Source organism: Oncorhynchus gorbuscha, linkage group LG12 (assembly GCF_021184085.1).
Source record: "Oncorhynchus gorbuscha isolate QuinsamMale2020 ecotype Even-year linkage group LG12, OgorEven_v1.0, whole genome shotgun sequence".
Taxonomy (NCBI): domain Eukaryota; kingdom Metazoa; phylum Chordata; class Actinopteri; order Salmoniformes; family Salmonidae; genus Oncorhynchus; species Oncorhynchus gorbuscha.
In genome coordinates this window covers 65,852,702-65,866,105 of record NC_060184.1, presented here as the reverse complement: position 1 = coordinate 65,866,105, position 13,404 = coordinate 65,852,702, and the positions used below count along the sequence as shown (strand labels likewise).

General features: G+C 42.9%; 1 protein-coding gene across 4 annotated transcripts in view; it reads left to right on the top strand.

Moving 5' to 3' along the window:
- hnf4g (hepatocyte nuclear factor 4, gamma) overlaps positions 1-12,874 on the top strand; it is a 48,023-nt gene extending 35,149 nt beyond the window's left edge. For all 4 annotated transcript variants that reach the window (XM_046292647.1, XM_046292643.1, XM_046292646.1 and 1 more), the window contains 3 exons: positions 2,607-2,843; positions 11,615-11,734; positions 11,949-12,874. In XM_046292647.1, the coding sequence (XP_046148603.1) occupies positions 2,607-2,843; positions 11,615-11,734; positions 11,949-12,058 (467 nt within the window). In that variant the 3' untranslated portion in view covers positions 12,059-12,874. The remainder of the gene's footprint in view (positions 1-2,606; positions 2,844-11,614; positions 11,735-11,948) is intronic.
- Positions 12,875-13,404: the final 530 nt, after the last annotated feature.

Sequence of the window (13,404 nt, the reverse complement as noted above, 5' to 3'; positions counted from 1 at the left end):
AGCGGGTCGAGAGTTTAATGTTCCTTGGTGCCCACATCACTAACGAACAATCATGGTCCAAACACACCAAGACAGTCGTAAAGAGGGCACAACAACACCGTTTCCCCGTCAGGGGACTAAAAAGATTTGGCATAGGTGGCAGATCCTCAAAAAGTTATACAACTGACCAGTTGCATCACCGCCTGGTAATGGCAACTGCTTGGCATTTGACCGTAAGTTGCTACACAGAGTAGTGTGTACGGCCCAGTACATCACTGGGGCCAGGCTTCCTGCCATCCAGGACCGACAGTTGAAGTCGGAAATTTACATACACCTTAGCCAAATACATTTAAACTCAGTTTTTCAGAATTCCTGAGATTTAATCCTAGTAAAAAAATCCCTGTCCTAGGTCAGTTAGGATCACCACTTTATTTTAAGAATGTGAAATGTCAGAATAATAGTAGAGAGAATTATATATTTCAGATTTGATTTCTTTCATCACATTCCCAGTGGGTCAGAAGTTTACATACACTCAATTGGTATTTGGTAGCATTGCCTTTAGATTGTTTAACTTGGGTCAAACATTTCGGATAACCTCCACAAGTTTCCACAATTGGGTGAATTTTGGCCCATACCTCCTGACAGAGTTGGTGTAACTCAGTCAGATTTGTAGGCCTGCTTTCTCGCACAAGATTTTTCAGTTCTGCCCACACATTTTCTATAGGATTGAGGTCAGGGCTTTGTGATAGCCACTCCAATACCTTGACTTTGTTGTCCTTAAGCCATTTTGACACAACTTTGGAAGTATGCTTGGGGTCATTGTCCATTTGGAAGACCCATTTGCGACCAAGCTTTAACTTCCTGACTGAGGTCTTGAGATGTTGCTTCAATATATCCATATAATTTTCCTCCCTCATGATGCCATCTATTTTGTAAAGTGCACCAGTCCCTCCGGCAGCAAAGCACTCCCACAACATGATGCTGCCACCCCTGTGCTTCACGGTTGGGATGGTGTTATTTGGCTTGCAAGCCTCCCCCTTTTCCTCCAAACATAATGATGGTCATTATGGCCAAAGAGTTCTATTTTTGTTTCATCAGGCCAGAGGACATTTCTCCAAAAAGTACGATCTTTGTCGTTATGTGTAGTTGCAAACCGTAGTCTGGCTTTTTATGGCAGTTTTGGAGCAGTGGCTTATTCCTTGCTGAGCGGCCTTTCAGGTTACGTCGATATAGGACTCGTTTACTGTGGATATAGATACTTTTGTACCGGTTTCCTCCAGCATCTTCACAATGTCCTTTGCTGTTGTTCTGAGATTGATTTGCACTTTACGTACCAAAGTACGTTCATCTCTAGGAGACAGAACGTGTCTCCTTCCTGAGCGGTATGATGGCTGCGTGGTGTTTATACTTGCGTACTATTGTTTGTACAGATAAACGTGGTACCTTCAGGCGTTTATAGCCTCATTACTAACCTGTATCCCTGCACATTGACTAGTCACCGGTACCGCCTGTATATAGCCTCATTACTAACCTGTACCCCTGCACATTGACTCGTCACCGGTACCGCCTGTATATAGCCTCATTACTAACCTGTACCCCTGCACATTGACTAGTCACCGGTACCGCCTGTATATAGCCTCATTACTAACCTGTACCCCTGCACATTGACTCGTCACCGGTACAGCCTGTATATAGCCTCATTACTAACCTGTACCCCTGCACATTGACTCGTCACCGGTACCGCCTGTATATAGCCTCATTACTAACCTGTAACCTGTACTAACCCCTGCACATTGACTAGTCACCGGTACCGCCTGTATATAGCCTCATTACTAACCTGACCCCTGCACATTGACTCGTCACCGGTACAGCCTGTATATAGCCTCATTACTAACCTGTACAGCTGCACATTGACCGGTGTACTAACCTGTACCCCTGCACATTGACTCGTCATCGGTACAGCCTGTATATAGCCTCATTACTAACCTGTACCCCTGCACATTGACTAGTCACCGGTACAGCCTGTATATAGCCTCATTACTAACCTGTACCCCTGCACATTGATCACCGGTACAGCCTGTATATAGCCTCATTACTAACCTGTACCCCTGTCAGCCTGTATATACAGCCTGTATATAGCCTCATTACTAACCTGTACCCCTGCACATTGACTCGTCACCGGTACCGCCTGTATATAGCCTCATTACTAACCTGTACCCCTACACATTGACTCGTCACCGGTACAGCCTGTATATACCTGTACAGCCTGTATATAGCCTCATTACTAACCTGTACCCCTGCACATTGACTCGTCACCGGTACCGCCTGTATACAGCCTCATTACTAACCTGTACCTCTGCACATTGACTCGTCACCGGTACCGTCTGTATATAGCCTCGTTATTGTTATTTTATTCTGTTACTTTTTTCTTTTTTACTTTAGTTTATTTTGTAAATATTTTCTAAACTCTTTATTTAACTGCATTGTTGGTGTAGTGCTTGTAAGTAAGCATTTCACTGTAAGGCCTACACTTGTATTCGGCGCATGTGACAAATAAAGTTAGATTTGATTTGATTCACGTATCCTTTCTCTCCCGCCATCATCGTTCCATCCCTCCTTCTCTCCAGATGCCAAGTCTCTGCGTGACCCGTCTAAGATCAAGGCGATGCGTCTGCAGGTCCAGATGAGTCTAGAGGACTATATTAACGACCGCCAGTATGACTCCAGAGGGAGGTTTGGAGAGCTGCTGCTACTGCTGCCTACTCTACAGTCCATCACCTGGCAGATGATAGAACAACTGCAGTTTGTTAAACTCTGTGGCTTGGCCAAGATAGACAACCTTCTGCAAGAGATGCTGCTGGGAGGTGAGTCTATGTATGATAACATACAGGGTTGGGTAGGTTACTTTCTAAATGTAATCCATTACAGTAATTGTAATCAGTAACGTAACTTGTGGATTACCCAAACTCAGTAACGTAATCTGATTACATTCTGTTACTTTTAGATTACTTTCCCCTTAAGAGGCATTAGAAGAAGACAAAAATGTATGTTACCAATTGAACAACATCTATTGCAGGATAAATCAATGTTAAAGTTTATATAGCTGGCCATATATGGATGTTCAATTTTACTTTATTTATTTAATGTTTATTTAACTAGGCAAGTCAGTGAAGAAAATGTCTTATTTACAATGACGGCCTACCAAAAGGCAAAAGACCTGCAGGCGGGACGGGGAATAGATAAAAAATATATACAAATATAGGACAACACACATCACGACAAGAGAGACAACACAACACTACATAAAGAGAGACCTAAGACAACAACATAGCAAGGCAGCAACACATGACAACACAGCACGGTAGCAACACAACATGACAACAACATGGTAGCAACACATCATGGTAGCAGCACAAAACATGGTACAAACATTATTGGGCACAGTCAACAGCACAAAGGAAAAGAAGGTAGAGACAACAATACATCACGCAAAGCAGCCACAACTGTCAGTAAGAGTGTCCACGATTGAGTCTTTGAATGAAGAGATTGAGATAAAACTGTCTAGTTTGAGTATTTGTTGCAGCTCGTTCCAGTCGCTAGCTGCAGAGAACGGAAAAGACGAGCAACCCAGGGATGTGTGTGCTTTGGGGACCTTCAACAGAATGTGTGTTGTATGTGTTGTATGTGGTGTGGCGTACATCAGGTCAGCCACCAGGGGGAGAGTCGTCGAGGCCTGGTGACAGACAGAGTATACATCGAGGCGATGGCTCTATCTGCTGGACGTGCCAGGTCTTGACCGGCTCTCCGCCCAGGACTAATTGGGGCTGATTGGGGAGTTGGTGAATAAAGCCCCATAAAGCTGTACAAGCCCCATAAAGCTGTCAGAAGGGCAGCACACAGGAGAGGACTGGGTAAGGTAAGGTGACTTCCGTGTAGTTGGAGACGGAGCCTGCGCTAAAGCGAGCTTGAGTTTGTGTGCCCGACAGGATACAGCAAGAACCAGAGCCCAGAAGACGGTATCCCGGAAAGGGTCTCATGGGGAATCCTTTTCTTTTGATTTATTATTTAATAAACACCCTTGAAACCGAGCTTGAAACCGAGCTAATCATACTCTGTCCATGTCTGATCTGTGTAAACGTCTTGACCCAACCCCCTGCTCTGCCACAGTGGATAGGGGGGAGTGAGGCCTAAGAGGGTTATATAAATAAGCATCAACCAGTGTGTCTTGCGACGGGTATACAGAGATGACCAGTTTACTGAGGAGTATAGAGTGCAGTGATGTGTCCTATAAGGAGCATTGGTGGCAAATCTGATGGCCGAATGGTAAAGAACATTGAGCTGCTCGAGAGCGCCGTTACCTACTGATCTATAAATTATGTGTCTGTAATCTAGCATGGGTAGGATGGTCATCTGAATCAGGGTTAGTTTGGAAGCTGGGGTGAAAGAGGAGCGATTACGATACAGGAAACCCAGTTTAGATTTAACTTTATCCTGCAGCTTTGATATGTGCTGAGAGAAGGACAGTGCACCGTCTAGCCATACTCCCAAGTACTTGTATGAGGTGACTACCTCAATCTCTAAACCCTCAGAGGTAGTAATCACACCTGTGGGGAGAGGGGCATTCTTCTTACCAAACCACAACCTTTGTTTGGAGGTGTTCAGAACAAGGTTAAGGGTAGAGAAAGCTTGTTGGACACTAAGAAAGCTTTGTTGTAGAGCATTTAACACAAAATCTGGGAGGGGCCAGCTGACTATATCATCTGCATATAAATGGATGAGAGAGCTTCTTACTGCCTGAGCTATGTTGTTGATGTAAATTGAGAAGAGCGTGGGGTCTAGGATTGAGCCTTGGAGTACTCCAAGCAGCAGTGCAGCAGACAATGGGAGTAGATGTCACCGACTTGGGAGAAGCTTATATTTCTGGAGGCAGATTTCTTGTAGAAAATGCCAGTGGATGGTCTTTGAACAGCAGGAGGGGGCTTGAGGCCTCTGGATCTGGGTGGGGTAGCCTGGGTGGGGTAGCCTGGGTGGGGTAGCCTGGGTGGGGTAGCCTGCCATTTTTGGGGTCAAAGGCTTCGACACCTCTCTCTTCACACGTCAGTGCTAATTGAAGTTGTATCCCTTTGTCCTAGAAAAGCTTGGTAGCCTGACCATTCAGTCCTTATTAAGTAAAATATATAATTGTAATGTATTTTTCTTGGCTTTTGAAAGTAAAACAACTGCTTCAGACTAAGCATTACTCACTCAGCTCCAGGTTGGATGGGGTTTTCAGGTCTCTGCTTGTTTGCCAGAGCATTTTATGTATTGCACGCAGACGACACCATTCTGTATACTTCTGGCACCTCCTTGGACACTGTGTTAACTAACCTCCAGACGAGCTTCAATGCCATACAACTCTCCTTCCGTGGCCTCCAACTGCTCTTAAACGCAGGGAAAACTAAATGCATGCTTTTCAATCGATCGCTGCCCGCACCTGCTCGCCCTGGACGGCTCTGACTTAGAATACGTGGACAACTACAGATACCTGGGTGTCTGGTTAGACTGTTTACTCTCCTTCCAGACTCACGTTAAGCATCTCCAATCCAAAATTAAATCTAGAATCTGCTTCCTGTGTTGCAACAAAGCATCCTTCACTCATGCTGCCAAACATACCCTCATAAAACTGACCATCTTACCGATCCTCGACTTCGGTGATGTCATCTATAAAATAGCCTCCAACACTCTACTCAACAAACTGGATGCAGTCTATCACAGTGCCATCCTTTTTGTCACCAAAGCCCCATACACTACCCACCATTTGGGGCGGCAGGGTAGCCTACTAGTTAGAGTGTTGGACTAGTAACCGAAAGATTGCAAGTTCGAATCCCCGAGCTGACAAGGTACAAATCTGTCGTTCTGCCCCTGAACAGGCAGTTAACCCACTGTTCCTATGCCGTCATTGAAAATAAGAATTTGTTCTTAACTGACTTGCCTAGTAAAATAAAAGTAAAACATTTCAATTGCGACCTGTACGCTCTCGTTGGTTGGCCCTCGCTTCATACTCGTCGCCAAACCCACTGGCTACAAGTTATCTACAAGTCTCTGCTAGGTAAAGCTCCGCCTTATCTCAACTCACTGGTCACCATAGCAGCACGCGCTCCAGCATGTGTAGCTCTCTGGTCACCCCCAAAGCCATTTCCTCCTTTGGTCGTCTTTCCTTCCAGTTCTCTGCTGCCCATGACTGGAACGAATTGCAAAAATCTCTGAAGCTGTAGACTCACATCTCCCTCACTAGCTTTAAGCACCAGCTGTCAGGGCAGTTTACAGATCACTGCACCTGTACTTAGCCTATCTGTAAACAGCCCATCTATCTACCTACCTCATCCCCATACTGGTGTTTATTTATTTATTTTGCTCCTTTGCACCCCAGTATCTCTACCTGCACATTCATCTTCTGCCGATCTACCATTCCAGTGTTTAATTGCTATATTGTAATTACTTTGCCAGCATGGCCTATTTATTTCCTTAACTTACCTCATTTGCACTCACTGTATATAGACTTTTTGTTTTATTTTGTTCTACTGTATTATTGACTGTATGTTTTGTTTATTCCATGTGTAACTCTGTGTTGTTGTATGTGACGAATTGCTACACTTTATCTTGGCCAGGTTCTCAACTAGCCTACCTGGTTAAATAAAGGGAACTTGTTCTCAAAACCTGGAGAACTTGTTCTCAACTAGCCTACCTGGTTAAATAAAGGGAACTTGTTCTCAACTAGCCTACCTGGTTAAATAAAGGGAACTTGTTCTCAACTAGCCTACCTGGTTAAATAAAGGGAACTTGTTCTCAACTAGCCTACCTGGTTAAATAAATGGAACTTGTTCTCAACTGGTTAAATAAAGGTGAAAAAAGAAGCCTTCCATGTAATTCCATCCAAAATCAGGTTGTAGGTTTGGAGTTTTAATTTAGAGTGAAGTTTATGTTGAGAAGGGTAGTATCCTGTATATGTCCTGGTGACATAGTGAAGGTTATGTTGAGGAGGGTAGTATCCTGTATATGTCCTGGTGACATAGTGAAGGTTATGTTGAGAAGGGTAGTATCCTGTATATGTCCTGGTGACATAGTGAAGGTTATGTTGAGGAGGGTAGTATCCTGTATATGTCCTGGTGACATAGTGAAGGTTATGTTGAGGAGGGTAGTATCCTGTATATGTCCTGGTGACATAGTGAAGGTTATGTTGAGGAGGGTAGTATCCTGTATATGTCCTGGTGACATAGTGAAGGTTATGTTGAGGAGGGTAGTATCCTGTATATGTCCTGGTGACATAGTGAAGGTTATGTTGAGGAGGGTAGTATCCTGTATATGTCCTGGTGACATAGTGAAGGTTATGTTGAGGAGGGTAGTATCCTGTATATGTCCTGGTGACATAGTGAAGGTTATGTTGAGGAGGGTAGTATCCTGTATATGTCCTGGTGACATAGTGAAGGTTATGTTGAGGAGGGTAGTATCCTGTATATGTCCTGGTGACATAGTGAAGGTTATGTTGAGGAGGGTAGTATCCTGTATATGTCCTGGTGACATAGTGAAGGTTATGTTGAGGAGGGTAGTATCCTGTATATGTCCTGGTGACATAGTGAAGGTTATGTTGAGGAGGGTAGTATCCTGTATATGTCCTGGTGTCAAATCAAATTATGTTGAGGAAATAGTATTTATATGTCCTGGTGACATAGTGAGGTTATGTTGAGGAGGGTAGAAATCCAGCCTATGTCCTGGTGACACAGCAAGGTTATGTTGAGGAGGTGTAAATATGTCCTGGTGACATAGTGAAAAGGTTATGAAAGGGTAGTATCCTGGAATGTCCTGGTGACATAGTGAAGGTTATGTTGAGGTGGTAGTATCCTGTATATGTCCTGGTGACATAGTGAAGGTTATGTTGAAGATGTATCCTGTATATGTCCAGCATGGTGACATAGTGAAGGTTATGTTGAGGAGGGTAGTATCCTGTATGTCCTGAGTGACATAGTGAAGGTTATGTTGAGCAGGGTAGTATCCTGTCAGGTAGTCCTGGTGACATAGTGAGGGCTTATGTTGAGGAGAGAGTATCCTGTATATGTCCTTGACATAGTGAAGGTTATGTTGAGGAGGGTAGTATCCTGTATATGTCCTGGTGACATAGTGAAGGTTATGTTGAGGAGTGGCCAAGATGTTCAAATGTTCATAAATGACCAGCATGGTTGACATAGTAGTAAGGCAGAACAGTTGAAAGGAGCAGGAGTATCCTGTATATGTCCTGGTGACATAGTGAAGGTTATGTTGATGGAGGGTAGTATCCTGTATATGTCCTGGTGACATAGTGAAGGTTATGTTGAGCAGGGTAGTATCCTGGGGATATGTCCTGGTGACATAGTGAAGGTTATGTTGGGGCATGGTATCCTGTATATGTCCTGGTGACATAGTGAAGGTTATGTTGAGGAGGGTAGTATCCTGTATATGTCCTGGTGACATAGTGAAGGTTATGTTGAGGAGGTAGTATCCTGTATATGTCCTGGTGACATAGTGAAGGTTATGTTGAGGAGGGTAGTATCCTGTATATGTCCTGGTGACATAGGAAGGTTATGTTGAGGAGGGTAGTATCCTGTATATGTCCTGGTGACATAGTGAAGGTTAAACAGGAGGATAGTATCCTGTATATGTCCTTTGCCAAAGCACAGCCCTAGTATCCTGTATATGTCCTGGTGACATAGTGAAGGTTATGTTGAGAGAGGGTAGTCAATCCTACCATATGTCCTGGTGACATAGTGAAGGTTATGTTGAGGAGGGTAGTATCCTGTATATGTCCTGGTGACATAGTGAAGGTTATGTTGAGGAGGGTAGTATCCTGTATATGTCCTGGTGACATAGTGAAGGTTATGTTGAGGAGGGTAGTATCCTGTATATGTCCTGGTGACATAGTGTAAAGGGTTGAGGAGGAGAAGTATCCTGGAATGTCCTGGTGACATAGTGACAAGGTTATGTTGAGGAGGGTAGTATCCTGTATATGTCCTGGTGACATAGTGAAGGTTATGTTGAGGAGGGTAGTATCCTGTATATGTCCTGAGTTTCAGTAAAGGTTATGTTGAGGTAGTATCCTGTATATGTCCTGGTGACATAGTGAAGGTTATGTTGAGGAGAAAGTATCCTGTATATGTCCTGGTGACATAGTGAAGGTTATGTTGAGGAGGGTAGTATCCTGTATATGTCCTGGTGACATAGTGAAGGTTAGTTGAGGAGGTTTGTCTTGTGACCTGGTGACATAGTGAAGGTTATGTTGAGGACCAAATCTGTATATGTCCTGGTGACATAGTGAAGGTTATGTTGAGGAGGGTAGTATCCTGTATATGTCCTGGTGACATAGTGAAGGTTATGTTGAGGAGGGTAGTATCCTGTATATGTCCTGGTGACATAGTGAAGGTTATGTTCAGGAGGGTAGTATCCTGTATATGTCCTGGTGACATAAGTGAAGTTTATGTTGAGGAGGGTAGTATCCTGTATATGTCCTGGTGACATAGTGAAGGTTATGTTGAGTAGTAGTATCCTAGATATGTCCTGGATTACATAGTGATCAGGTTTTTGAGGAAAGTAGTATCCTGTATATGTCCTGGTGACATAGTGAAGGTTATGTTGAGGAATGGTATCCTGTATATGTCCTGGTGACATAGTGATCAGGTTATGTTGAGGAGGTAGTATCCAGTTTTATGTCCTGTGACATAGTGAAGGTTATGTTGAATTGTAGTATTCATGTCCTGGTGACATAGTGAAGATCTCTTTGTTGGGACCTAGAACAATCATCTCTGTTATGTCCTGGTGACATAGTGAAGGTTATGTTGAGCCATAGTATCCTGTATATGTCCTGTGACATAGTGAAGGTTATGTTGAGCGAGGGTAGTATCCTGTATATGTCCTGGTGACATAGTGAAGGTTATGTTGAGGAGGGTGTATCCTGTATATGTCCAGTGACATAGTTTACAGGTTATGTTGAGAAGGGTAGTATCCTGTATATGTCCTGGTGAAAATGAAGTTTATGTTGAGGAGGGTAGTATCCTGTAAATGTCCTGGTGAACATGAAATGAAGGTTATGTTGAGAGGACAAACCATTCCTGGTGACAAACTGATAGGTTATGTTGAGGAGGTAGTATCCTGTAATGTCCTGGTGACATAGAAGGTTATGTTGAGGAGGGTAGTATCCTTTATGTCCTGGTGACATAGTGAAGGTTATGTTGAGAAGGGTAGTATCCTGTATATGTCCTGGTGACATAGTGAAGGTTATGTTGAGGAGGGTAGTATCCTGTATATGTCCTGGTGACATAGTGAAGGTCATGTTGAGGAGGGTAGTACCCTGTATATGTCCTGGTGACATAGTGAAGGTTATGTTGTTTAGGGTAGCATCCTGTATATGTCCTGGTGACATAGTGAAGGTTATGTTGTTTAGGGTAGCATCCTGTATATGTCCTGGTGACATAGTGAAGGTTGTGTTGTTTAGGGTAGAATCCTGTATATGTCCTTGCCAAAAAAATCTAAATTTGTCTAACTCTAAAATTATCTATTTTTCTACTACATTTATTTGTCATCATTTTATTTTTTATTTTACTAGGCAATTAAGTTAAGAACACATTTTTATTTACAATGACGGCCTAGGAACAGGGGAAGAATGACAGATTTTTACCTTGTCATCTCGGGGATTCGATCCAGCAACCTTCCGATTACAGGCCCAACACTGTAACCACTAGCCTACCTGCCACCCTACATATAATAATAATCCGATCAGAATTCCAGTCATTCCAATAAATGTTATACACCTTGATCTTCAAGAACAGGACTTGGAGATATGGAAGTATAGATTAGCCAAAAATATTTGATTTATTTATCGGCATGAATTAGATTGAACAAAAAACTTTAATTCCATAGGCTGTGATCTGCACTGTGCAGCTGTTGAATGAGCACATTTTTCACTGGCTGTCCACTGGTTTCAAAAACAATGATTGATAGGCAGTTTAAAATTCTTGAATTCACCCATTATTGGGTTTAAATACACCTTTAGATTTGTGAACAGCCATCCACAACAACCACAATCCATAAGGCGCAAATAGCTAAATGAGAGCGCAGCAGTGTGACTCACATCAATGCGCTTTGTAGATATCAATAATAAGTCATATCCGTATCGTCGTTGACTACACCACTGCTGTCAGCAGATGCCGACAGCAGTTGCACCATTGGAAGACATAGCTTGGACTGTAGCCTACAAAAGCCTATTCCTGCTCTTTTCCCATGATCCATCACATTTGGTGTGTCATCGTAGTGGTCTCTGACTTGTTGTCAGACTCGCTTAGGTGGAACAAACTTAAAGTAATCATTTAGTTTTTCAAATGTATCTGTAATCTGATTACAATATTTTTGCTGGTAACGTAACGGATTACAGTTACTGTTTTTTGTAATCCCTTACATGTAACAGATTACATGTTACTCCCCAACCCTGATAACATAACATCAATAATATTGATAAGCAATATAGATGTTATTACGCTACTTGGAGGTGGGTAGTAGAGTGTACTTTAACGTTGGACACAAGCAAATATATTTTCCTGTGTGCTGATTGGCTGGTTTGTCTGTTTATCTCCAGGTCTGTCGGCAGAGCCCGCCCACCTGCACCACCCAGGCCACACCCAGTTAGCCCAGGACCCTCTGACTGGACACACACTGGTCATCAGCACTATGCCTGCTACACACACTACTCAGATAGGTAAAATACACACCTACACACACAAGCATGCACTCAGTTGTTTCTCCAGTAGGTAAGATTCATGAGCATTCATAGGCAAGCATTCATTATAGTCCACAATGACTGCTCCATATTACTCTTTCTGCCCTTCTGGTGTGAGGCTCATCTCTCTCTCTCTCTCTCTTTCTCTCTCTCTCTCTCTCTCTCTCTATCCCTCCCTCTGCACCGTCTCCAGACACTCCTATCCCGTCTCTGCCTCAGGTTGCAGAGAAGTCCTCTCCTAGCCCCTCCCCCCTCCTGGCTCCACCCCTCCCACACAGACATACCGCCGAATCCCCACTCTGAGTGTACAGCACCCGCCCCCACCACCGAATAACCAAACAAACGAAACATACTGTTTGTCCACCATGAATGCAGCCAAAGAAATAGCAGAAAGCCTTTTCTATGGTCCAAATGTGAATTGGAGATCTACACCTGCAGTAAATGAACACACTTGAATGTGGATCTCAAGTTTGCATTCTGCCCTATGTTTGTAAATGTGTCAAATGTTCAATGTTCCCTCAACTATTCAGTGCCATAGGTTTTCACTCCAATTCGGTAGTCTTTATAGTTCGGTAGCATCTTTATAAATCATTAGATTATTCCTAAAGTCGGAGCCTCTCTTATCGTGGTGTAATTGTGAGTGTATTTTAGCTTTCTGTAGGCTCATCGTTGAATATGGAGCAGGAGATTTGCTAATCAGCATGTACTTTATATACAGTATGTGTTACTTAAAGTGCACTTATTAGTAGTGGACTGTGTCTGGAACACATGATTGTCTGTTAATATTAATGTTCACGTATTGCCATGTTGCTTGTGGTGTGGTGCTTTACAAATACACAAACTGGAGTATACTGTATTTGTCAATAATATAATTAACCGTACATTTAGTTCCTAATCAACTTTTCAGTGTCTTTCTGTCTTTTGAGATTACTGTTATATGAAATGATATGAAAATGTTCAAATTTTGTGTAAATTCAATTGTTTGTATGTCAGAACTATTATATTGACCTTCTAAACTGTCAAATAATGTATACAAATTAGACAATGTAAGCTATATTTTGTAACTGTATATTCTGATAAAAACAGAACATTATTTTCAATGAATTGTAACCTAAGCTATACGCTGCATTTTGTACGCTCTTGCATGAACTTGGACAAAGTTATGATACAATGCACACGCGGCATGATCCATTACGCCACAACGGGGAAAATAAGACGAAAGGGGCATATGGTTTAAATAGAAAGAACAAATTCACCAAGAGCATTTATACCACAAGAGGCTGCTGAGGGGAGGACGTATTGTTTATGTGTTTATGGCTGTATTGGTCTGGGATATGAGGTGTGTGTTTATGGCTGTCTGGGTTATGAGGTGTGTGTTTATGGCTGTATTGGTCTGGGTTATGAGGTGTGTGTTTATGGCTGTATTGGTCTGGGTTATGAGGTGTGTGTTTATGGCTGTATTGGTCTGGGATATGAGGTGTGTGTTTATGGCTGTCTGGGTTATGAGGTGTGTGTTTATGGCTGTATTGGTCTGGGTTATGAGGTGTGTGTTTATGGCTGTATTGGTCTGGGTTATGAGGTGTGTGTTTATGGCTGTATTGGTCTGGGATATGAGGTGTGTGTTTATGGCTGTCTGGGTTATGAGGTGT